Source organism: Leucoraja erinacea, chromosome 5 (genome assembly GCF_028641065.1).
Source record: "Leucoraja erinacea ecotype New England chromosome 5, Leri_hhj_1, whole genome shotgun sequence".
Lineage (NCBI taxonomy): Eukaryota > Metazoa > Chordata > Chondrichthyes > Rajiformes > Rajidae > Leucoraja > Leucoraja erinaceus.
In genome coordinates this window covers 9,842,744-9,869,723 of record NC_073381.1, presented here as the reverse complement: position 1 = coordinate 9,869,723, position 26,980 = coordinate 9,842,744, and the positions used below count along the sequence as shown (strand labels likewise).

At 40.4% G+C, this 26,980-nt stretch overlaps 1 protein-coding gene across 1 annotated transcript in view; it reads left to right on the top strand.

Annotated features, from left to right (window-relative positions):
• LOC129696925 (collagen alpha-1(XIX) chain-like) overlaps window positions 1–26,980 on the top strand; it is a 320,031-nt gene that overhangs the window by 139,746 nt on the left and 153,305 nt on the right. The window contains exons 14-15 of the mRNA XM_055635036.1: window positions 4,583–4,627; window positions 4,978–5,031. Of these exons, the coding sequence (XP_055491011.1) occupies window positions 4,583–4,627; window positions 4,978–5,031 (99 nt within the window). The remainder of the gene's footprint in view (window positions 1–4,582; window positions 4,628–4,977; window positions 5,032–26,980) is intronic.

Sequence of the window (26,980 nt, the reverse complement as noted above, 5' to 3'; positions counted from 1 at the left end):
CCCACCCCTCAAACTCTCCCCCCTCCCTTTCCCTCTCTAGTAGTGCCTGTGCAGTTGGGGGCTATGCATGAGTACTTAGGGCGGGGGAATGGGGGAAAAGGAGCGAATGAATAATATTAATAGAATATCAAGGAGGGTTTAGTGTGTGTGTTGGGGGTGGTTAGTGTTTGTGTGTGACACCGCAGGCTGCCCCCCCCCCCGCAACTGCACGTTGAGGGGACGTGACCCAATGGGACCCCTTGGTCTAGTATATTACTATAACTCTCATCTTGTTTTTCCGTAAGCTTGCGAATGCATGCGTCCTCAAAATGCCACCAAAAAGGTACACGATAGCGCTACAATTTAATGGCCATGTAACTCACCATAGTCCTGTGATGTAGATTAAACGGGTTTTGTTAGGACTGGTGGTATATTTTACAAGTTATTGACATTTTAAACTTAACAAAAACCACTTTACAAAACCACTTTTTCACTTGCCTTGCCCGTCAGCCGCCTTCGACATCACAATGAAGTCACAATGGGATCCCGAATCTCATTTACAATTTTAAAAAATCGCAATTTTCAAAAAAATTAATCAGATTTGTCCATATTCGTTAATAGCTAATATTGTTTTTAGGTTATTTTAAAGAAAAAACACAATTTTCATTGAGAATTTCATTTAAAAAAATCATTGCGATTTTCATTGTGAGAAAAAATGATTTTCATTGTGGGAAGGTGAGATAGGAGGAAGATGAGCAGGGGGATAGAGGGAGGGGGCTAGGAGGGGATATAGGGGGGGGGGGGGTGGGGGAGGGAGAGTGCGGGTTGGGATAGGGGGGAGATGAGTGGGGGGCAGGGGGATAGAGGGAGACGATTGGGGTAGGGAGGGGAGAGGGGTTATGGAGGAAGGGAGTGACTGAGGGTAGGGGAAAGGAGAGGGAGGGTGAAGAGGAGGGGGAAGGAATGCTAGGGAATGCGGGGGAATGGAGGAGAATAGGGGTGGGAAGAGGGATGGCAAGATAACGGGGAGGAGAGGGAGAAGAGGGAAAAGGGGAGGGAGGGGATGAGGGGAGGAAGCTGAGGAGGGTTGGTGGAGGGTGGGGAGAGGGAGGATAATGGAGGGGTGGAATAGGGGACTGAAGAGGGAGAGTGAGATCTGTTCACATTGATCTTATTTTTTTTACAAATTATTGCCATTTTGAACTTTAAAAACATCGCAGTCATGCTCCCACTTGCCAGCCGTGCCTGTGCAGTTGGGGGAGGGTTGCCGTGATTCGCGTCACTACATGGATTTCTGGCGTCACAACGGGAACTCGTCAAGCGCATCTGCGCATTTGGGGGCAATGGGTCAGTGGTGGAATATTGACTTGGGGATGTGCCCAACAGGTCTGCACCTGGTCTAGTTCTCAATCTTTCTCTTTTGTATTTACTAAGAGAAAAGACATGAAGGAAAGGGAAAGTTAATGCGAATATCTTGGGGATAGTCCGCATTTCTGTAGAAAAGGTGCTGATGTCTTAAAATATGAGGGTACTTTAATCTCTAGAGTCTGATCATGTAAGTACATTAATGAAAGCTAGAGAAGAAATTGTGGGAGCTCTAGCTTAGAAATACATGAATCATCGTTAGCCAAGCATGAAGCGTCGGCAGACTCCTCTTTATTTAAAAATTGCTGTAAAAGAAAACCTGGGAACAATAGGCAACGTTTCGGGTCAAAACCCTTCTTCAGACTTGTTCTGGTTGCCGCTGGATTTTCAACATTGAAAATTTTCGGCGACCTGTAACAACCTATGATGGGAACCGGCAGTTGTCGAAAAAGTCGCTTAAGTGGGACAGGCCCATTAGTATGTTATGTTGCAGTTGTACAAGACGTATAAGTGAGGCAACACATATTGAGTTCACTTTCGGCTATCTTCCTTTAGCTGGAAGAGTGCAGAGAAAATGTATGAGATTATTGCAAAGTAAAAAGCAACATAATACAGAAATAATAACTGAACCTATGGAGAGCAGATCAGAGATATTCTGAGAGAATGTAGACACCAGGAACTGCAGATACTTGAATCACGTAGAATTATTCTGAGACATGATTAGACTGACAGATAGACTGAAGGTAAGAAATGACCAAGTCAGAAGTCAAAATTGTAACATTTTTTTTATTCTTATTGCTGTGCCAAAATGTTGTAAATAATGTTGGTATTCATGATGTGACTTCAATGCAATGAGCCTTAACTGCCAACAAAAATCTTCTGAACTGGTTGTAAAAATATATTATAGCTATTGGCAGCCAAGATACGATGCAAATTCATTGGCGCAGATCCAGGATCAACTAACCCTTCACTCCCTCATGTATTTCTAGAAGCTGACGTCTTTGCACCGATCCACAACACTTGATATATCACTATAAAGTGAGGATGTATTGTAACTAATATATTTACATTGATCATATAATCACATCCTTTTATTCTTGGCATGGTTTACTTCCTTTTTTCTGTCCTTCCTGTCCGATAAATAGACATTTTCTTTTACAGCACATATGTTTGTACCAACAGCTCCAGACTGGTGTTTGTGTTTCACATGCATCACTTCCTACACTTCTTCATCTCCTCATCTTTGCATGCCCTGGTTCCCAGTTTGCATACTTTACTTCCCATTTAATGTATTTGTGATATTTGCATCAGTAATTATTTGTCATAGTAAAAAATTTCACCATTCTCTGGGTGAAGAGGTATCTCCTGAATTTATTTTATTGGAGACTGGGTTATATTTCATTAGTGACTGGGTTATATTTTATTAGAGACTGAATTCTATTTTTGTTCCCTCAATTTACACATGCCTGCAAAAGTAAGTATCAGAGAGTAGCTTTGAATGCTTGTCTCTTCGTTAATTGTGTCTCTTTCTTTTTTTTTTTTTTTTTTTTTTTTTTTTTTAAGCTACTGTAATGCGCCCTTTTAAATTGCCCCTCGGGGATGAATAAAGTGCTTGATTGATTGATTGATTCTCTCCGTCTACTTCACCAAAGCCTATTATAATTTTAAATATCCCTATTAGTTGAGCAACGAGCTTTCTCTTCTTTACAAAATAATTCAATGAGTGCTCAAATATCTTAGGATTTACTGAGGCTTTGTAAAGCATTGTACTAAGACCAGTGCAGTTCTTATCTTGCACCCATACAGCAACACATCTCATCTCATGAGGACTCGTAGACAGTTTTCCATTTTTAATTGTGGCTAATTGACGTCTATTATACATCCTTCTGATTTTACCTTCCATTGCTATAAAACAGTCAGTGGAAGGAGAAGCCATTCAAAAAACCCATAAAATGTACGACCTCCAGAAAGCCACCACAAATACACTTCTGGAATAAACTGGAGGCTAAGGCGAACAGTCTACAACAATGGTGGGGCTAACATGCCACCACTTCCTACAAGGTAAAACCAAGTAGTTCAAGTGACAGCAATGCTTCGCTCGCAGACAAGTTCAATACTCTCATTGCTTGCTTCGAAGCAGAGAACAAGGATGCACCTTCATGAACCCTCACAATCTCCGATGACCCTGTGATTTTACCCTGATCATGTATATCTAAGAACCTTCATGAGAATGAATCCTTGGCAATCATCCAGTCCTGATGGTGTACCTAGCCAGGCTCTCAGAACAACTGTGGTCTGAGGTCTCCACATGCTTTATATGGACATCTATAAAAGCATTGCTCAGAAAAGCAAGATGACATGCTTTAACGACTACCAACCAATGGCACTCACACCCATTGTGAGAAGTGCTTCAAGAGGTTGATCATGATGCAAATCAACTCTGATCTCAGTAATGACCTAGCGCTGCTTCAATTCGATTACCACCACAAAAGATCAACATCAGATGGAATCTCACTGGCGTTGAACTGCTGGACAATAGGAACGTTTATGTCAGGCTGTTATTCATCGACTGCAGTTCAACATTCAATACTAAGGGCAGCACAGTGGCGAGGATGATGGTGCTGCTGTCTCACAATGCCAGAGACTAAGATTCAATCCCAACCTGCGTGTTGTGTGGAGTTTGCATATTCTCCCTGTGACAGAGGTGGGTATCCTCCAGTACTGCGGTTTCCTCCCACATCCCAAAACGTGTGGGTTTCTGGGTTAATTAGCTTCTGAAAATTGTCCCTAGAGCGTAGGATAGAACTAGTGCACAGGGTGATCATTCGTCAGCATGGACTTTGTGGGCTGAAGGGCCTGTTTACACACTCTATCTCTAAAACTAAAACTAAATCAGAAAATAATATGAACACTCAGCAAGTCGGACAGTATTAGTCGGACAGTGCTCGTAGATTTTTAAGAAATACGGTGGGCCATTCATCCTCAGGCTTGTTCCTATATTCAGTCACATCTAATTTTGAAGCTTTGCACTGAAGCAACAAGAAACTTGCTTCAACAAATAACAACAGGACTTGCCCACCACAAAATAATCGCTCACCATTGAGTGGCTTAACCATCTTTCACATATTGATTGGCATGTAGTATTTAATTATCAAGGGTATAAAAGCTCTGGAAATGCCATTATTCAACCCTTTAAACTCTGAAATACAAATCTTTATTCGCATCAATATTTTCACAGGGGACGCACGGGGCTAATGGCTTTCCAGGAATGCATGGAGAAATGGCAAGTATATACTTATAAATTTTTGCCGGTCTTTGTTTACATTGCATAATTGATCAATGTACCATCCCACCTCTCAATTTTATCGTAACTCCCTTCAAGACAGTGTCACCAATTTATGATGAATGTAATTCTGTGGGTTACACCACATTTACCTCCCAGTTTTTAACAACCTACCAGTAAAATAGATTTTTTAAACTTGTATAACCTTTATACTCAGTAGTATGATATTGAGTTGCTCGTGGCATGTACTGGAGATTTTTATTTTGTTTCAGGAGACAATAGGCACACCCCTGGGGTACAGGGAATGCTATCTTGACACAGTAGTTTGACACATACTCTTTGTCTTGTAGGGTCCTGCAGGACCACAGGGGCTACCAGGACTACCAGGATTAGAAGGCCAAGTGGTAAGCAATTTTTTTTACAGTTTCAACCAGCAGTTGAGAATGAGAAAGCTTTTGAAGTTGCACGATCTGGTCTTTGAGGTTTACACAGTCTGCTACTGTAGTGGTCAATTACTGGATTAGAAGTCAGATTCCTCCCTGTTGAGCCAAAACATTAGAAATCCCACCTGGGAAATTTAAGATCAAGTAATAAAAACAAGTCAGAAGTTAAAGCTAGTCTTTGTAATGGTAACCATGAACTCTGAGGTTATTGTTAAAACCCACCTGGTTCACTAAAGTCCTTCATGAATGTTTTGCTGCCCTTTCCTGGTCTAACCAATAAGTCACTCTGGACCTAGCAGTGCGGATGTCTCTTCACCACTTTCTCAATTCATGGACAATTAGGGATGGTTAAGAAATGCCACCATTGCCAATAATATTCATAAACGATGAATTAATAAATAACAGTCAATGAATTAATTGATATTACTGACATATTCCTTGTTTTATATAATTTTACCATGCATAATTCCTGGAAAATATTATTATTTTTGCACTTAATAAATTAAATTACATTGCAAATCAATAGGAAAATGAGCATTTTCTTTTTTTATGCATTGCACTATCATTTTAGATTAAGACAGACTAATTCATTTGATAGTGGAGTCAGACATGAAATGATGTTGAACATTTTGGGAAAGCCCATCTGATCCATGGTATTTTTTGCCAGTTTTCTCTTTTTCTCCCATCCACCATCCTGTTTCACTATTTTTTTCATTCTTCGATGGTCTCCATTTCCCACACTGAGCTCCATCTGCTATAGGTCGCTCCATCTAATTAATTTTATTGCATCTTTGTACACCATTCTACACTGTTTATTGTGGTATTTAATTTAGGGGTATCAACAGATTAGACTTAGAGATAACCAATTGCTTGATTCACATCAGTTTTAAAAGTAGCTGGTAAACGCTGGGGCACAAGGAGTTGCATCCTGGTAGTTTAAATGCACACCCATTATCCCTGCTCCCAATCATTACCTCCTACCAAGTTCCGTATTTAAACAGTTTTACTATTCTAACTTTCTTCTCTCCGTCTCCCCCCCCCCCCCCCCCCCCCCCCCCCCCCCCCCCCCACTACAATCAATCTGAAGAAAAGTCCCAACTGGAAATGTCACCAATCCATGTTTTCCAGGGATGCTGCCTGACCTGCTGAGTTATAATAATAATAATTTTAATAATAATAATAAACTTTATTATGGACTCGAGGTCCAGACAAAGGGCAACATTACATAAAAATGCATTGCATATTCAAAAATATCATGAAGTACATATAAAACCTTAGTATATCACTTATAAAAGCATCATAAATTATATATTTAAAAAAAAACACAATACATGAATTAAAAATCCAGATTAAAAGAATGATCAATGTCCTACAACAAGACAACGATACCCATGTCTCCACAGCTGGGATTCGTAGCGTGGAGTGCTAACCCTTATGTTTGACAAGGCAACGATAATTACATTTTTAGTCATTTATCCTGCAAATTAATTTATACATATGATTTCTTAGGATCTGACTCCTGCAACCATAAACATGTTACTAGCATTTCACCATCTAGGTTTCCTTAGCAGTGTTCTCATGGTTGCCACCTTTAGTCTCTGCAAACTTGTCTTTCCACAGGTGCGCAGTTTAGAGTGGTGTTACTCCAGCACTGTGTCTTTTTCCACCCTATTGAAGCCAATGGGCAACCACAAATTCGATTCACTTTCTATGGTGATATCAGTGTTTTATGCAAAACCATGATAATGGAGTCCATGAAAATAGCATTCACAGACATATCCTTATCTACCATATCATGTGTCCTCAAATTGCCCAAATAGGTTCCAGGAATGACTTGCTCATTGCAAGTTATTGCTGCCTGTCACTGATGATGTTAATGAAGCTTTACTGAGCAATGTCCGAATGAATGTCCCTTGACTTTTCTGATTGAGTTCCTGCAGTGTTAATCTTACAAAGTGTTGCTGCAGTTATTTGTTTTGAATTAACATTCTTGGCATTTAAAGAACAAATTTGTAATTCATTGTTCATCCGGCTGAAATGGTCTGCGAACAGATACTGAAAATCATTGTCACTCAATGTGCGCTCACATGATGATTTGTTGCCAGATTGAGTGCTTTTCATTTCTGCGAAGTTTATTCATTGGAATAAGTATAATATGGTGCTGCATGCTGTGACTTATAAAGACACACATCATGAATAGAGCAAACTGAATACGACTTTATTATGTCAAAAGTCTGAAACAACTTGCCTGGGAGTGTTTACAGACTGACAGACTATGGAGAGAAAGCAAGTACAGGATACTGAGTTTGATGATCAGCCATGATCATATTGAATGGCGGCGCAGGCTCGAAGGGCCGAATGGCCTACTGCTGCACCTATTTTCTATGCTTCTATGTTTCTATGACCAATGTTTGGCTATGTGAGTGCTGACTTGCCTCCTGGTGGGGTTTGATGTATGCACACAAATCTGTACTGCAAGTAATGGTCCCCATTGTGAGAAGAATGTTAATGTGCCCACTGGAAATATGCAGAGGAGACAGTCTATGACATCATTGACTGCACACTACACCTTCATCTTGGTGACAATGATAGAGCGAACACCATGTGTAAAATCCACATACAGAATCAGGCATTTAAGGGCTTCAGCAAACACTTGAATATTTGTGGTTTATGGATTATAATGGGTCTTGCTTTGAATCAAGAAGTGTGCAATGCTTTTCAAAATGTTTAGGTTTGGTGATGTTCCAGGGGTATTATGTCGGGAGCTCCCAGAGGTTCACCTGAGTTCAAGTCTTCTGCAATCACTGTTGCGCCTGAACTTTTATGTGCATTTCTGTTTGCCACTATTTATTTTGTGAAGAGAGGCAAATATAAATGGCACAGTGGCCTGCCACAAAACAGTGGCAATGGTGTGTGAATATTGAGAGAGTTCACTGTTGTGCCTGTGTGTACGTAGCAAATATGGAGGATGAATATGAGGATGTTTTCATCTTTGATGGCTTCAGCCCTACCGTAGCAGACAGGCAGCAGAATGGCTGCTCCAAATTTAATAGGTACTCTCTGCTTCAAGGGGCCAAGGTGATGCAGCGGCACTTGCTTCTCCAACAGTTTCTGTTGCTCACGATGTATCGCATTATTGTGCAAAAGGGAAGGAATATGTTGTGCAATTTGCTTCTATCATGTTTGTACCAGAGATGAATAGCTAACAGAATATGCAAGTTAAGAGAGCTTGGACTAATGGAGCAGGTGATTGTTGGGTGGGTAAGTAATAGGATGTGGTGTTTTGAGCCATGTCAGATGCTCCCTTTGTAGCTGGTGAGATAATGTGTTGGAAGCTGCATCCGCTCATCCTAACCATGTACGTGGAATAACTACTATACTGCATTCTTGGCCGGATTCGCTCACCTCACCTGTGTTTCTGTGACGATTCCTTAGACTCTTCATCAAAGTTACGATGGGTGATAGGAAAAGGCCTGACACATTTCCACACCTCTACCTCCCCAGTGGCATCTCACATGTTGCATGGCAACCAATTTAACATCAGCATTGGTAATAGGAGTGGGGATGGTATAATTAGAGTTAATGGAAACAAGTTCTTGATGCAGTTCAACCATTATTATTGCATTTTTAATGAGGAAGAATTTCTATCACAGAAACCTGAGGATAGATTTACTTTGATGCCCTCACCTTTACTGTCATCTCATTATTCTGTGTATGGAGTACATGTCAGCTTTTTTCAAAATAATGATTCAATTCATCCCACTCAGTATCTCTTTTCCCAATGCCCTTGCAATTTTTTCTCCCACAGCATATTTATACTGTTCCCTTCAAAATTCATTTCCATTACTGTATCCAATAGTACATTTCAATTCGACCCACGCATTCTGTAAAAACAATTTTTCCTCGGGACACCTCTGCATATTTGGCCAATCTCCTAAGCTGTGAGGAGAACAATTTCAGATTCTAAAGTCTATTCATGTAATTGAAATCCTTCATCCTTGGAAGCATTCAAATAAATCTCTTGTGTCATTACTGACATCTTTTCTAAAGTGTGGTGACCAGAATTAGACACGGTGATCCAGCTCGGTTAAACAGGTGTTTTATAAAGGTTTTGCGTATTATTCCTCTATTAATAAAGATCAGGTTCTGATCTGCTTTGGTAATGACTCGGTTAACCTGCTCCATCACTTCAAAGTTAATCAGCATTGTTTGACAGTCATAAAGACAGGGCAGCACAGAAACAAATCCCTGAGCCTACCAAGTCCTTGGCCCATGTTTGATGAGTAACAGTGAAGGACTGAATCAAGATCCATGTCCGATAGAATGGAGTGTGAGATTTATTCGATTTTCTCTGCAACATGGCTATTCCTTCTGCTCAATAATTCTAGCAAGTAAATATTAAAAATAAACGTTATTATCTTGTAAATGGTCACAAATTAATAATGATGCAGGACATCAAAGGACACCACCGTTTCTACATGTTTTCTTTCTGTGATCACAGCTCCCCATCCAGTGAAGATCACAGAATTATCCACGTACAAAACCAAGCGACTCTTGTCCTTTTGTTCCACATAATATTAACTATACCAGTGAGAATGTCACAGACTTGTGAAGCAGTTCCAAAACAGAAATTTAACTCTCCTGGTGATGACAGCTCCTTATATATATTTATAGTAACTCAGCATTGGATCAAGAAAGGTACCAGAAATTTAATCTGAGTGGTTCTTAAATTACAACTTTAGTATGCAGTGGTTCACATGATTAAAACAAAATACTGCATCTTCTAAATGCAGTTAGTGTTCATAATGGTTACATTATTATAATTTCAAGTTTTATTGTAATTTTGCCTTAAGTGGAGCAATATACATACATGTATAATAATAATAATAATAATAATAAAATGATACAAAGCCATGATAATTAAATTAGCCCAGTGAAGGTTAATTACAATAGTAGCTTTAATAAATCAGTGAGTGGATTATCTTTATGTGAGGTATATAGAAAGGACAATTGGATGAAAGGCTTGGAGTAAACAAGTCAAGTTTTCAATTGAGTCAGCAGTTTGAGAGCCAGGGGAGAGGAAATAAGAAACAAATTTATCATAATAATGTCCCTGAGAGTATCAAGACAATAACAAAATATAGTCTATAATTGCTTTAGTATTTCAAAAATCTGAAGAAAACAATATCAGAATATTTTGTTTTCTATATCTTCTAACTATCCATTAAACCTGATTATCTCAATATGGGATTATTGCAATGTCGGAATATTCCAAGTGAGAATAAGGGGTCTATTTACCTTTATGATTTCTTCTAGTGTTCAACTGACCATTGAGGAAGATGCTATCTTAGTCTTCAACAGAGTATATATGACAGAAAGAGACCATTCAATTCAATAGGTCCTCGCCTGTTCCCACCTACAACAACTAAATAGATCATATTGCGTCATTAAACAATGACATAATTCAGCAACTCTTGCTGCAGTTTCTACTTTGCCCAACTTCCCTTCAAGCACATTACCTCATCTGACAGTAAGTTTCACACTTTAACCACCCTTAATATGAAGACATTTCTCCTGTATTCCTGATTGGGTTTACTAGTAACATCCTATTTTCCGACCATTTGTATAGAACGGATATGACCACGCATTTGTGTTACAGTCTGGCTCAGATAGACATGTTACTTTAGTTATTAACAGACCTGAGACTGGAAACATGCTTGGATTTATTTTGGGATCTGACAACAATCCGGACTGGATATCTGGGATTAAGTGCTAACACATAGCTACTAACATGCTTGGGTTGTCAGCATCTATCCCATTGGATTATACTGCAGTTAGCACATGGATGGCGTTAAGCGAAACATTCAAGCTATTTTAGTATTAAAATTAAGAAGGGATGGATTTAGAAGCAATGGGGAGAAACTTTGCTCTTGTCTGTTTCACAAAAACAGCAGTAGAGTTGCTGCCTAACAGCACCAGAGAACCGGAATCGACATTGACTACGGGTGCTGTCTGTACCGAGTTTGTCCATTCTCCCAATGACCTCGTAGGATTTCTTCTGGTGCTCCAGTTTCCTCCCACACTCCAAAGACGTACAGATTTGTAGGTGGTGTAGGAAGGAACTGCAGATGCTGGTTTACACCGAACATAGACACAAAATGCTGGTGTCAGTGGGACAGGCAGCACCATTGGATAGAAAGAATGGGTGATGTTTCGGGTTGAGACCCTTTTTCAGACTGAGAGTCAGGGGAGAGGGAGACAGATAAGGAAGGGTAAGGTGTGAAAACGAGACATCAAAAGAGATGTGGATCAAGGAAAAGAGAGGGAAAGCAAGGGTTACTTGATGTTAGAGAAGTCAATATTCATACTGCTGGGCTGTAAGCTGCCCAAACAAAATATGAGGTGCTATTCATCCAATTTGCGCTGGGCCTCAATTACAACAGAGGAGTCCCAGGACCGAAAGGTCACTGTAGGAATAGGAGGGGTAGTTAAAGTGTTTAGCAACCGGCAGATCAGGTAGGTTTAAGAGGACTCAGCGGAGGTATTCAGCGAAACGATAACCAAGCCGATATATGGGAGTCCACACCAGGAACAGTAGATGAGGTTGGAGGAGGTGCAAGTGAACCTCTGCGGGAGGAGGTATAAGGACAGGTGTTGCATCTCCTGCAATTGCATGGGAAAGTACCTGGAGAGAGGTGGTTTGAGTGGGAAGGGACGAGTTAACCAGGGAGTTACGGAGACTGTTCCCTCCAATTCAGCTCTAGGGTGGTGTGGAACTTCAGTCTTCTGTATCCCTATTCCGCAGTTGTTGTCTGGCCTGATAATTATACCACACTTAATGTTTTTCTTTTCAATTATTCCCACTACCCATTTCCTTCCTTGTGGCCTTGCATTTCCTACTCTTCAACATTACCTTTGGAAGGTTAACAGGGAATCTTCTTCCACCAAACTTGGCCAACGCAATTCGGATGACAGCCATGGCATTTAAAAATATTTTTATCAAATCACATCTGGCTCTTTTGTTAATTACCTTAAAGTTTGTCTGTTAACTACTCACCATCTTATCAATGGTGATATTTTTAATCCTAAAGGCATTCTCTGCGTGAAACACAATGTCCTATTCATGAGTGCCCTTGAAGAGGATTAGGCACAATGCAGTGAGCAGGATATTAATTATATACGAGTGCTAACATGGTTAACACTCAGCTTTGGCATTTTGTAACGGAATGCAGGAAATAGATGTACCAGTAGGTTAAACGAATGTTGATTAATTCATTGGAAAAGAAAGGGAAAAGATGGTCATTTTTGGACATTTATTGAAAAGCTCCTTTACTGTGAAGCAGGTAATAAATGTGATTAATAATAATAATAATAATAACTTTATTTATAAAGCGCTTTTAGACAACATCAGTTACCACAAAGTGCTGTACATGGGAAATCAACAAAAAGTTATTACAAACTACTAAAACCATTAAGACGACAGGACTATAAAAACAGTAAAAAATTAAAAGACATTAAAAGCACTAAAACAGGAACAATGTCTCAGCCAGTGTCGAAAGCCAGTGAATGTAGTGCCTTTGAAACGAATATGGCCAAAATGACATTATTATATGTTATGGATCATTCTAATCCAATACTTGGAACACTATAACCAGTTTTTGGCCTCCAGTCTTCACCATAGTTGGACTTGCTACTTTTAAATAGAGAGATACATTTGTGATGTGTGAAAAGGATAATTTGGCACGTTATTTTAAGGCAAAGGTGATACAGATATATCTAAAAATATTACAGAAAGGAAACTGAGACAGGATCACCATATGTTTGATATGTTGAGAGAACTGGACAAACGAACTGCAAATTAATTATTTAATCAAGAGCTAGACTGGAAATCCCCACACAGCAGTAGAATGGATTCTTGCAAAAGAACCAGACTTGAAGAGCAGTTAATATGGAACAAGAGAGAAAGCTGTTTAGAAACTCAGAGCAGTTAATTCACTCAATTTGTTCATGATTGCTGTGTGACCTTATTTTGTAGACATCTGCCTTTCCAAATATTCTTCAATCTATTTGATTAATAAAAATTTTAATTAACAAGCGATCATGAATTAATTGCCATTTGGGAGTTCTGAATTTCTCCCATATTCGGCATGTAGTGATGCTAACTTTTACTCTAAAAGTAGGTTCTGATTTGGAAAAAGTCACCAACTTGAATCCCCACAGTTGCTGCCTGAGTATTGCCAGGATTTTCTGTTTTTATTTCATTGTTCCAATCTCTGCATTATTTTGCTGTTAGATTACTGTATTCATTCTAAAATCACAGGGTCTAATTTTGAGGTTTTTGTTCTGTCTGTAGATGTTCCAGTTAGCAGAACTAGCTTCTTTTCACATCAGTAATTGAATTTATTTTAAACTTAGCCCAAATCTCCCTGAAACCACTAACCTCCTGATATATAACTTATTCTTGTGAATACTTGCAGCTGTCTTTCTCAAGGTTAGGATAACTTTCTTAAGGTGAGATGCCCACAAATATTCACAAAATTCCACGTGTAGTGTATGCTTAATTTCTTGATTTAGGCTTGCCAATATAGTTACACCATAATCCTCCAAAACAAGGGAGATTTCGGAGGAATAGAAAATAACAAATGTAAAAAAACATGCATCCTTGTTCAAGAATGTGTATAGGGGCATTCCTAGTAACCAGAGGTCAATTTAACATTAGTGGTGAGTAAGATTAAAGAAATAATAAACAAGTTTAAAAAAGACAAACTCCTGGTGAAGTTTGAATTAATTCAGGGGAGCTGGCATAGATTTGTAGAAAGACAGATTGTGTTTCACTGACGAATGAAGGAAAAACAGTGGATTTTGTTTGTATGGATTTTTTTTATAAAGCATTTGACAAATTACTATGTAGGTGGATGGTTAACTTAATTTGGGCTCGTGGAATAACAGGATTATTGTCAGCTTGGACAAAAGAAATTGACAAAGACAGAATGCAGCACGTTGCGGTAAATCTGCAGCAATTAGGAATTTATTCTTCTGGTTCATGTCTGGTGAATATGACAAATAAACACTCTTGACTCTTGAAAATGTTGTATCTCAGGCTGGAGAATGGTGCACAATGGCGTTCTCGTGGATAGATACTGTTTCTTGGATATTTAGAGGTAATCTGGATTTCGTAAAACAAAATAAAATTTCAAATATTTCCAACACTACTTGACTTGAAACTTCCAAAGAGCAAAAGTAATAACAGTCAACAGCTACAGACCATCGATGGATCAGTAGAATGGGTTAATAGGTGGTTGATGGGGCTTAATACCAAGAACCATGAGAGAATACATTTTGGCAAAAGGTTTATGGAGAGACAAAGAGATTTAATGTCACAGATCTGAAGCGATTGCAGACCAGGGATTCCTGTGCAGAGGCTTTTGAAGGTGTCAGGACACATTGAGAGTGGTTAGAAAAGCATGTGGCATTTTGGTCTTCACATAGAGATATCATCCCCACGGTAAGGGTAAGCACCTTTCCGAACCAAAAACCCTGAGTAGACAGGTCTGTTCATGTGGCCCTGAATGCTCGCACCGCTGCCTACAACTCGGGCCTGGCATCAGGAAACATGGACGTCTACAAGGCAGAGTCCTACCGACTGCGAAGGGTGGTGTAGGACGCAAAGAGAAGGTACAGGGACAAGATGGAGTTACAGATGGAGCAGCAGGACACCAGAAGCCTGTGGCAGGGGTTACGGATTGTAACCAACTACCGGAGCACCCCTTCCTCATCCGCATGTGCCGGCACCTCCCTAGCTGATGACCTGAACTCCTTTTACGCTCGTTTCGAGAGGGGCAACACCACCCCAGGTCTGCCGACTATCGACAATACCGCCAGCGGGCTGGCTACCGAAGCTGAAGGGAGGAATGTGCACACATTCTCGCTGTCCGAGCACGACGTGAGGAGGGCTCTGACACGGGTGAACACGAGAAAAGCTGCAGGCCCCGATGGCATCTCGGGGCGAGTACTCAAGTCCTGTGCTACGCAGCTAGCTCCAGTGCTCACTACATTATTCAACCTCTCCCTGGACAAGTCCGTGGTCCCTGCCTGCTTCAAAAAATCCATAATTGTACCGGTACCAAAAAATGCCTCCCCAGCCTGTCTGAATGACTACCGTCCGGTGGCCCTTACCTCGGTAGTCATGAAATGCTTTGAGAGGCTGGTGAAGAATCACATCTGCGCCTTCCTCCCTCGGAACATGGACCCGTTGCAGTTCGCATATCGTCCGAACAGGTCCACGGACGATGCGGTCTCCCAGGTCTTGCACACCGCTCTCTCCCATCTGGACAGCGAGAAGGGGGGCTACGTGAGGATGCTGTTCATAGACTACAGTTCAGCCTTCAACACGATAGTCCCCACCAGACTGGCTGGGAAGCTAATGGAATTGGGGCTCAACACCTCCCTGTGTGCCTGGGTCCTGGACTTTCTCACCGCCAGGCCCCAGGTAGTCAAGATGGGAGGGAATACATCGAAGTCCCTCACCCTGAGCACAGGATCGCCCCAGGGTTGCGTCCTCAGCCCCCTATTGTACTCCCTGTACACACATGACTGTGTGGCTAGGTTCAGCTCCAACTCAATAATTAAGTTTGCTGATGACACTGTGGTGGTGGGCCTGATCTCAGACAACAACGAGAAGGCCTACCGGGAGGAGGTGGCTGATCTAGCACTCTGGTGCCAGGATAACAGCCTCCTCTTGAATATCAAAAAAAACGAAGGAGCTGATCATGGACTTTAGGAGGGCACATCATCCGAGGACGTACACTCCATTGAGGATAAATGGGGATCCTGTGGATAGGGTGAACTGTTTTAAATATCTGGGAGTCCACATCTCCGAGGATATGACATGGGCATCACACGCCTCAGCACTCGTGAGTAAGGCAAGGCAGCGCCTTTACCACCTCAGGCAATTGAGGAAATTCAGAGTGTCTCCGAGGATCCTCCAGTGCTTCTACGCAGCGGCGGTGGAAAGCATCTTGTCCGGGAACATTACCATCTGGTTTGGGAATTGCTCTGCCAAGGACAAGAAGGCTCTGCAGAGAGTAGTGCGTTCGGCCGAACGCACTATGGGAACTTCACTCGCCCCCCTGCAGGAACTATACAACAGGAGGTGCAACTCCAGAGCAAATAAAATCATGGGAGACCCCTTCCACCCCTGCAACGGACTGTTCCAGCTGCTACGGTCAGGCAAACGCCTCCGTTGCCATGCGGTGAGAACGGAGAGGTTGAGAAGGAGTTTCTTCCCAGAGGCAATTCGGACTGTAAACGCCTATCTCACCAGGGACTAACTCTACTGAACGTTTTTCCTTCCATTATTTATTATGTAAAATAATATGTGTGTTATGATTGTGTTTATAGTTTGTTTGGTTGTTTTGTTGTTTGTCTTTTGCACAAAAGTCCGCGAGCATTGCCACTTTCATTTCACTGCACATCTCGTATGTGTATGTGACAAATAAACTTGAATTGACTTGGCTTGACTTGACTTGACTTGACTTGACTTTTATAAAAGCAGAAGGTTATTATGAACCTTTGCGTAAAGCTGTCCAATACTGAACTACTGCATTAGGTCGGGTCTCCTCTGCATCTTCTCAAGGCGTGGAAGTCCTTGAGATGGTGCAAAGGAGATTAACCGGAATGTCCAGGGATGAGGGATTTTAACCGACAGGTTTAGGCTGGAAAAAAGGTGGCTTTGTTCTCATTGCAGTGAGGAGATTGAGAGAGATTTTATCGAGGTGAATGAGATTCTGACAGATTTAGTTCATGTAAACTAAAAAAGCAATGCCCTTTATTTGATGATTCAAAGACTGAGGCATGGATTTGGGATTTGGGGGAAGAGAAGCAGCGAGGGTTGCGAGAAAGACCATTTTAATGCAGCTTTGTGCACATGTATACCAATTGGTCTCAGTAGATGCAGTATTGGAAGGGAGAAAATAACCAATGCAATTATGTTTAAATTTTAAATAACAACACTCATAATATACCTATTCTTACTGTATGTTATGACTTACAATGATTTTTGGGAACAGACAGAACTGGTATGGTTCCCATGTTATTTTTCTGATTTCCCTCTTTGAAATTAGGGAGTGTTACACATTAAGTTAATTTATGCCAAAGTGATGGTGAATTATGTGTGACAGGAACACAATGTCAAGTCTTCCAAAATGTTGTGGTTAACAGCTGGAAATAGGCTCACTTACATTTTTGGCCAAGGACTGACAGATAGAAATAAATTATTCTAACTTAAGTGTTATTTTTATTGCTGGTAATTCACGCTGTAAAATATGGATTATAGTACGTGATAAAAAACATAAAGATGTTGACATCTGCTGAGGTGTATTGTTACACAAATTAGGTTGGGATAGCAATAGTTTGCATTTACGTTGCATTTTTACAAAGCATCTCACAGAAGTCTAAGCAGATAGAAATGGGCACAAACACAAAAATTGAGATATTGGGAACTGACCTAACTTAGGTTCAGGATTTGCTTTTTAAGGAGGGCCTTAAATGCAGTAGAAGGAGGCAGAAACAGACTAAGAGATTTAGTGAGGGAATTCCAGAGGGTGGTGCCTAGATAGCTGAAGAATCTGCTCCAAAGCACAATTCACTTGGTTGATCACAATTCTCGTACTCAGTAGGTCAATTGTCAAAGATGCGTCGTATCATCTTGATGTAAACGGTTCTATGGCTCTTTTCAAAGTTGTTCATCATTTATAAAATGTCGTCCAGAAAATAAGAATATTTATTCTAGAATTTGGCACAAATGATGGTAAATATATTTTGATGGACATCAATAAAGGGAATATATTTGTTTACATTTGTGTTAATATATTCTACAATGTGGGAACACAGAAAATAGAAGCAGGATCAAGTATTTTAACTCTCTGAGATGCTCCGCAATTCCATATAATTATGGCTGATGGTCCATTTCAATATCATATCCTCGTTCTCTCCCGTCGATCCCTTTTGTACCTATCTTTTGTATCTTATCTCCCTCCTTTTATATATATGTTTAGCAATTTAACTTCCAAAGCCATCTGAGATAAAGCAAATTATACAGGTTTAACACTGTCCATGTGAAGACATTTCTTCTCACTTTAGGCCTTATGATCTTGCCCCACATCTTGTGATTGTTTCACCCCCCCATCACACCCTTAAGTATTTGCTAATCCTTACATCAGTTCTAACATTACTTCTTCAATGGCTCCCATCCCACATTTCGCACAAAAGAACCAATACACACTAATTGGCGCAAAAAATAGTGCTGCTGCCATACAGCTCCAGCAAGCTGGACCTAATTTTGACTTCTGCACTGTTGGTGTAGGGTTTGCATGTTCTTCCTCAGACGACTTGGGTTTCTCTCGGTTGCTCTTGTATCCTCCTACATCATAATCGTGAACTGCAAATTGCCCACAGTGTAGGTGGTGATAGGAGAATCGGGGTAATTAATTATCACATTAGAGAGAATTGATTACAGCAAATTGAGTATAAAGTAGAACTGATAGGAACACTCTTAGCTGTTATACACTCAGGGGGTTGAATGGCTTCCTACTAAGTTATAAAAATGTGAAAATATGAGAAGTAATTGTATATAAAATTCACCAAATGAAATTGATATCTCCCAATTTAAGATAGATTTATCAAGGACAGCTCATTTATAGATTCATTAAACATTTCTCATGACACAAAATGTCATTAATGTTGAATCATTCATAATCCATAAAATAGAATATTTCATCCGCAAAGGAACAGTGTATACATTAAAAACGATTTAACCATATAACCATATAACAATTACAGCACGGAAACAGGCCATCTTGGTCCTACAAGTCCATGCCGAACACTTATTTTCCCCTAGTCCCATCTACCTGCACTCAGACCATAACCCTCCATTCCTTTCCCGTCCATATACCTATCCAATTTATTTTTAAATGATAAAATCGAACCTGCCTCCACCACTTCCACTGGAAGATCATTCCACACAACTACCACTCTCTGAGTAAAGAAGTTCCCCCTCATGTCAAGACCAAAAATAAAGACCTAACTTGTTCAACCTTTCTCTGTAACTTAGTTGCTGAAACCTAGGTAACATTCTAGTAAATCTCCTCTGTACTCTCTCTATTTTGTTGACATCCTTCCTATAATTGGGCGACCAAAATTGTACACCATACTCCAGAATTGGTCTCACCAATGCCTTGTACAATTTTAACATTACATCCCAACTTCTATACTCAATGCTCTGATTTATAAAGGCTAGCATACCAAAAGATTTCTTTACCACCATATCTACATGAGATTCCACCTTCAGGCAACTATGCACAGTTATTCCTAGATCCCTCTGTTCAACTGCATTCCTCAATTCGCTACCATTTACCATGTACGTCCTATTTTGATTTGTCCTACCAAGATGTAGCACCTCACACTTATCAGCATTAAACTCCATCTGCCATCTTTCAGCCCATTCTTCCAAATGGCCTAAATCTCTCTGTAGACTTTGGAAATCTACTTCATTATCCACAACACCACCTATCTTAGTATCATCTGCATACTTACTAATCCAATTTACCACACCATCATCCAGATCATTGATGTACATGACAAACAACAGTGGACCCAACACAGATCCCTGAGGCACCCCACTAGTCACCTGCCTCCAACCTGACAAACAGCCATCCACCATTACTCTCTGGCATCTCCCATTCAGCCACTGTTGAATCCATCTTGCTACTCCTGCATTAATACCCAACAATTGAACCTTCTTAACCAACCTTCCATGAGGAACCTTGTCTAAGGCCTTACTAAAGTCCATATAGACAACATCCACTGCTTTACCCTCATCAATTTCCCTAGTAACCTCTTCAACAAATTCAAGAAGATTGGTCAAACATGACCTTCCAGGCACAAATCCATGTTGACTGTTCCTAATCAGACCCTGTTTATCCATAATATGCTTAGATATATTATCTCTAAGTATCTTTTCCATTAATTTGCCCACCACTGAAGTCAAACTAACAGGTCTATAATTGCAAGGTTCACTCTTAGAACCCTTTTTAAACAATGGAACAACATGCGCAGTACGCCAATCCTCGGGCACTATTCCCGTTTCTAATGACATTTCAAATGTGGACAAGCTTTTCCCTTTGAGAATAGGGAGGATTCAAACAAGAGGACATGACTTCAGAATTAAGGGACAGAAGTTTAGGGGTAATATGAGGGGGGACTTCTTTACGCAGAGAGTGGTAGCGGTGTGGAATGAGCTTCCAGTGGAAGTGGTGGAGGCAGGTTCATTGGTATCATTTAAAAATAAATTGGATAGGCATATGGATGAGAAGGGAATGGAGGGTTATGGTGTGAGTGCAGGCAGGTGGGACTAAGGGGAAAAAAAATTTGTTCGGCACGGACTTGTAGGGCCGAGATGGCCTGTTTCCGTGCTGTAATTGTTAATTGTTATATGGTTAAATATTTCTGTCATAGCCCCTGCTATTTCTACACTAACTTAGAAACATAGAAAATAGGTGCAGGCGTAGGCCATTCGGCCCTTCGAGCCTGCACCGCCATTCAATATGATCATGGCTGATTATCCAACTCAGTATCCTGTTCCTGCCTTCTCTCCATACCCCCTGATCCCTTTAGCCACAAGGGCCACATCTAACTCCCTCTTAAATATAGCCAATGAACTGGCCTCAACTACCTTCTGCGGCAGAGAATTCCAGAGATTCGCCACTCTCTGTGTGAAAAAAGTTTTCCTCATCTCGGTCCTAAAAGATTTCCCCACTATCCTTAAACTATGACCCCTTGTTCTGGACTTCCCCAACATCGGGAACAATCTTCCTGCATCTAGCCTGTCCAACCCCTTAAGAACTTCCCTCAATGTCCTAGGGAATATCCTGTCAGGACCTGGAGAGTTATCCACTTTTATATTTTTCAAAAGTGTCAGTACTTCTTTTTCTTTGAATCGCATAGTATCCATAGCTGCTCTACTTGTTTCCCTTACCTCGCATAATTCAATTTCCTTCTCCTTGGTGAATACCGAAGAAAATAAATTGTTCAATATCTCCCCCATTTCTTTTGGCTCTGCAGATAGCTGTCCACTCTGTCTCTCTAATGGACCAATTTTATCCCTCGTCATCCTTTTGCTATTAATATAGCTGTAGAAACCCTTTGGATTTACTTTCACCTTACTTGTCAAAACAACTTCATATCTTCATTTAGCTTTTCTAATTTCTTTCTTAAGATTCTTTTTACATTCTTTATGCTCCTCAAGCACCTCATTTACTCCATGCTGCCTATAATTATTGTAGATCTCTCTCTTTTTCCGAACCAAGTGTCCAATTTCCCTTGAAAACCATGGCTCTTTCCAATTTTTACTATTTCCTTTCAACCGAACAGGGACATAAAGATTCTGTACTTAAAATTTCCCCTTAGAATGTCCTCCATTTCTCTTCTACATCCTTCCCATAAAATAAAATGTCCCAATTCACTCCTTTTAAATTCTTTCGCATCTCATCAAAGTTTAGCCTTTCTCCAATCAAAAATCTCAACCCAAGGTCCAGTTCTGACCCTCTCCATAATTATATTGAAACTAATGGTATTGTGATCACTGGACCCGAAGTGCTCCCCAACGCATACCTCTGCCACCTGACCTGTCTCATTTCCTAACAGGAGGTCCAGCACTGCCCCTTCTCTAGTAGGTACCTCTATGTATTGCTGTAAAAAACTATCCTGTACACATTTTACAAACTCCAAACCATCCAGCCCATTTACAGAATGTGTTTCTAAGTCTATGTGTGGAAAATTGAAATCTCCCACAATCACTACCTTGTGCTTACTACTAATATCTGCGATCTCCTTACATATTTGCTCTTCCAATTCTCCCTCCCCATTTGGCGGTCTATAATACACCCCTATAAGTGTTGCTGCACCTTTCCCACTTCTCAGTTCCACCCAAATAGCCTCCCTAGACGAGCCCTCTAATCTATCCAGCCAAAGCACTGCTGTAATATCTTCCCTGACAAGCAATGCAACACCTCCACCTCTTGCCCCTCCAATTCTATCACACCTGAAGCAACAAAATCCTGGAATATTTTTTTTCCAATCACAGCCCTCCTGCAACCATGTTTCACTGATCGCCACAACATCATACTTCCAGGTGTCAATCCAGGCTCTAAGCTCATCCACCTTCCTTATAATGCTCCTAGCATTAAAATATACACATTTAAGAAACCCACCACCTCTTATTCTCTGTTTATTTTCTTTTTCTTCTTTCTTCTCTAGATTTTGGGTCCGAGTGCTTCCCTTCTCTGCCTCCTGCCTCACAATCTGTCTACTAGTTTTCTCTATTTTTAGTCCCTCCCCCCAACCATTCTAGTTTAAAGTCTCCGCAGTAGCCTTTGCAAATCTCCCCGCCAGGATATTGGTCCCCCTCGGGTTGAAGTACAACCCATCCTTTTTGTACAGGTCACACCTTCCCCAAAAGAAGTCCCAATGATCCAGAAACTTGAATCCCTGCCCTCTGCACCAGTCCTTCAGCCACGCATTTATCCTCCAACTCGCTCCATTCCTACTCTCACTGTCACGTGGCACAGGCAGTAATTCTGAGATTGTTACTTTTTTGGTCCTTTTCCGTAACTCTCCTCCCAGAGATTTACTGTTTCTAAGTTAAGTACTGGTCAATTTCCAGCTATAGAGTTGTGAATCTGTGGAATTCTCTACCACAGAAGGCAGTGGAGGCCAATTCAATTCAATTCAATGCAACTTTAATGTCATCGCACAAATACAAGTATCAGTACAACGAAATGCAGTTTTGCGTCAGTCCGTAGTAGTTGTACATAAAGAAAAACAAAAAAAATAGAAAGAGGGAAGATACAGAATAATCAGGAAATACAGAATGATTAAACAAAGGGGACGGAGGGACCTGAGAAATCTATCATCGGGACTCCGAGTTCAGCAGTGTGATTGTTTTGTTGTAGAGAAGCTTTTCCTCATCCTACTAGTACGTGACCTGAGGCTCCTGTACCGCCTCCCTGATGGGAGGAGGGCAAACAGTCCATGGTTGGGATGTGAGGAGTCTTTGATGATCTTCACTGGATGTTTCAAGAGAGAGTTGGACTTGGCTCTTGGGGCTAATGGAATCAAGGGATATAGGGGAAAAAGCAGGAACGGGGTACTGATTTTGGATGATCAGCCATGATCATATTGAATGGCGGTGCTGGCTCGAAGGGCCGAATGGCCTACTCCTGCACCTATTTTCTGTTTCTATGTTTCCAGGTTGTACATTGTGTAGCACACTGGTTATCTGGCATGGAAATACACATTTAAAGGCAAAACGGTGGTCAAAGTAGAGGAGCAGAAGGATTTAGACATTCAGACACATTAACTTTAGAAAAGTCAGTAGGCAAAATGGCAACATCGGTAAAATGAATCGGGAGAAATCCTATGTAAACATTGGAAACCAGATCACAGAAATTACGATAATAGAAGCTGTCTGAATGATCGGGCAAGCTTTAGTCAGAGAATTGTGTTCAGTTGGCTGTATTCGGGCTGTATTAGTATTGGTGTATTGTTGTCAAGTGTAACGGTGTTACAGTGAAAGGTTTTGCATGCTACCCAGTCAACATTTACTGTACAATCAAACAAGCACAAGCACAACAAGTATTTTGTAGAGAAAAATACCACAGTGCAGAATATAATGTTATAGCATTAGAACGTTGCAGTTGAAGAGATATTGCAACATTTTAAAAATGCAAGGTCTGCAATGAGGTAGATCGAGACTATATCCTAGCTGCTTTATTCTGGATGTTATCATGATACTTATTGCACCTTTTCCAATTCCAATTACTACTGAATCATTAGTCCTCTTGCATTTCATGATTTGAACACTTCACCTGCAGATAAAAGTTTGCAAAATATGCAATATATGGAATTTGAGAGCTCTCGTGGATCTTTATAACTGGTTTTATAGACACTCAGAGTATAGTTTAGTGGGTGTGGTGGCTGTGAAATGCATAAGGATTATCACTGCAAATAAATGACGATTAAAATAGTGTCATTTGGCACATTCTGATAGAGAATGCCAGCTGCCAGCTATTGATGTCCATCTGCTTAACACCTAGCTCTCTTGTCAAAGTATATAAAAATCAATCCGTTCTTCCAATAGTTATTTCAACTTTTAAAAGTAGTGAATGGGCAACCTGAGATTTTCAAACCTGAATTCCAAACATGTGAAGATTAAGAATGAATTTGAAAAAGTGACTGGTATATTTTCTAACATGATGAAGCAAAATGTATTCATTAAGAATTGCAAAACAGCAAAGACAAAGGACTTTGCTGGAGCTGGTAATGTTGTCTGCACAATGAATACTGATCTGCTGCCACCATTTGTTTTGGTAATTTGTTCTAATTGGGGAACATAAGACAGTACAGCGGGGGAACATGCACTTTGGCCCAGAATGCCTATGCCAAACATGATGACAAATTAAACTAATCTCCTCTGCCTGTTTAAACTAATCCCTCCACTGTCTGTATTTTCATGCATTTATCTAAAAGACTCTGAAATACCACAATTGTATTGTTTGCACTATCACCCCTGGTAGCGTGTTCCAGGCACCCACCACTCTGTGTGTAAAAAAATATATGCCCAACATTTTCTCTCTATAATCTTTAAACTATATCTCTAGTTTCTTTTTGACATTCCAGCCTGGGGAAAAGGTTCTGGCTCTCTACCCTATTTATGCCTCCCATCATCTTATATACTTCTGTCCGATCACCTTCCACTTTGGAGAAAAACAATCCAAGTGTGTCCAATCTCTCTTTGTAGCTGATTCCCCTCTAATCCAGGTAGCATTCTTGTAAATCTCCTCAGCGCCTTCTCCAAAGTTTGCACATCCGTTTTACTCCTATACTCAAATACTCTCTCTGGAGTATTGTGTGCAGTTTTGGTCTTCTAATTTGAGGAAGGACATCCTTGCTATTGAGGCAATGCAGCATACGTTCACGAGGTTAATCCCCGGGATGGTGGGACAGTCATATGAGGAAAGATTGGAAAGACTGGGCTTGTATTCACTGGAATTTAGAAGGATGAGAGGAGATCTTATAGAAACATATAAAAATATAAAAGGACTGGACAAGCTGGATGCTGGAAAAATGTTCCCAATGTTGGGGGAGTCCAGAATCAGTGGCCACAGTCTAAGAATAAAGGGGAGGCCATTTAAAACTGAGATGAGAAAAAACGTTTTCACCCAGAGAGTTGTGAATTTGTGGAATTCTGTAGAGGCCAATTTGTAGAAGGCTGTAGAGGCCAATTCACCGGAAGAATTTAAAAGAGAGTTAGATAGAGTTGTAGGGGCTAGCGGAATCAAGGGATATTGGGGATGATCAGCCATGATCATAATGACCAAATGGCCTCCTCCTGCACCTATTTTCTATGTTTCTATCCTTCCTATAATGGGGCAACAAGAAATGCATACAATAAAAGCTGTATGAAAGGCTGTATATTTTACAGAGTTCAATGTCTATGCACATAAAATGCCAAAAAAAAAACCATGGCAACTCTTCAGCTATAATTATTTTTGCTTCTTTGTTTTATGACCACAACTTTGAATGCATAGTTTAATTCTTTCATCTGTGGTGATTTTTCAGCATTAAAGGGATGTTTCCACCTACCAGCTGATGCCACTTTGAAAAGTAATCACAGAATATGTTAGTGTAGGTATGTTACAAAACCTACCTGAATCGTCATTCTCCTGCCTTCTCCCCATAACCTCTGACACCGATATTAATCAAGAATCCAGAATGTTAAATATTAGAGGGTTTTTTTGCTTTAAGATGTGAGAGGGGAAGTTTAAAGGAGAAGTGCGGAGCAAGATTTTTACAGAAAGAATATTAGCTGCCTGGAGTGAACAGCCAGGAGCTGTGATGGAGCATATATTATAGTGGTATTTAAGTGAAATTTAGATCACCACATGAATATACAGGGAAAGGATGGATATGGATCATGTTCAGACAGATGGGACCAGTTTAATTTGGCATCATTTTCGCCACAGGGATTATGGGCCAAGAGGCTTGTTCCTGTGCAGTACGGTTCTATGTTCTAGCCATCTAGGTTGGATGGACTACATTATCCACACACGTTGCAATAGACACTAACATCATTCATTGTGATTCTCCTGAATTCTCTTTAATACTGAAAACTTTAATACTCAAATACTCTTTTAAAAAAAAAAAACATAGAACTCCAAGAATTCCTGACCCAAGGCCCCCAAATTTACAAAGAAACACCAAGTACTTAATTTCTCTCAATTTGGAGCAAGAGGAGGCTTCAGAAGCCTAATCTGCAGATTCCACAGAGTAATCTCATATTTCATAGAGTCTCGGGGAGACAAACCACCCCCAACTATGAGGACCTGCCGAAGAAGTTCTAAGCTTTTCTGTGGTCTGCAGTTAGTCATGGCTGAAGTGGTCTCCAGAAATAATCTTATTGGTTTATCCTTGTCTTTACATCAAATAGAACCATTCCTGATAACTTCCATGCACATAAATGGATCTTGTTCTTTTTCTGAGAAGTTAGATTAATTCCATAAAGAAGTGGAATTTACAGAAAGTAATGTTTCCATCTTCATCACAGGAGAATTTGCCTGAATTACACGTGCTCACTTGTTTAAATTATTGCATCCAAGTAGTAAAGAACAGCAGAAAAATAGCATGCTATTACCTATGAAGGTAGCCGAATGATATAGGGATGAGATCATTTCTTTGATCACCACCCACACTGGTAATGTCAGCAGGATGCACGTTTCTTTAAAAAAAAGATAAACATAAGCCTAATAATTGTGCTTTTGCATTGATGAGATTAGATAATGCACTGAAGCAGATA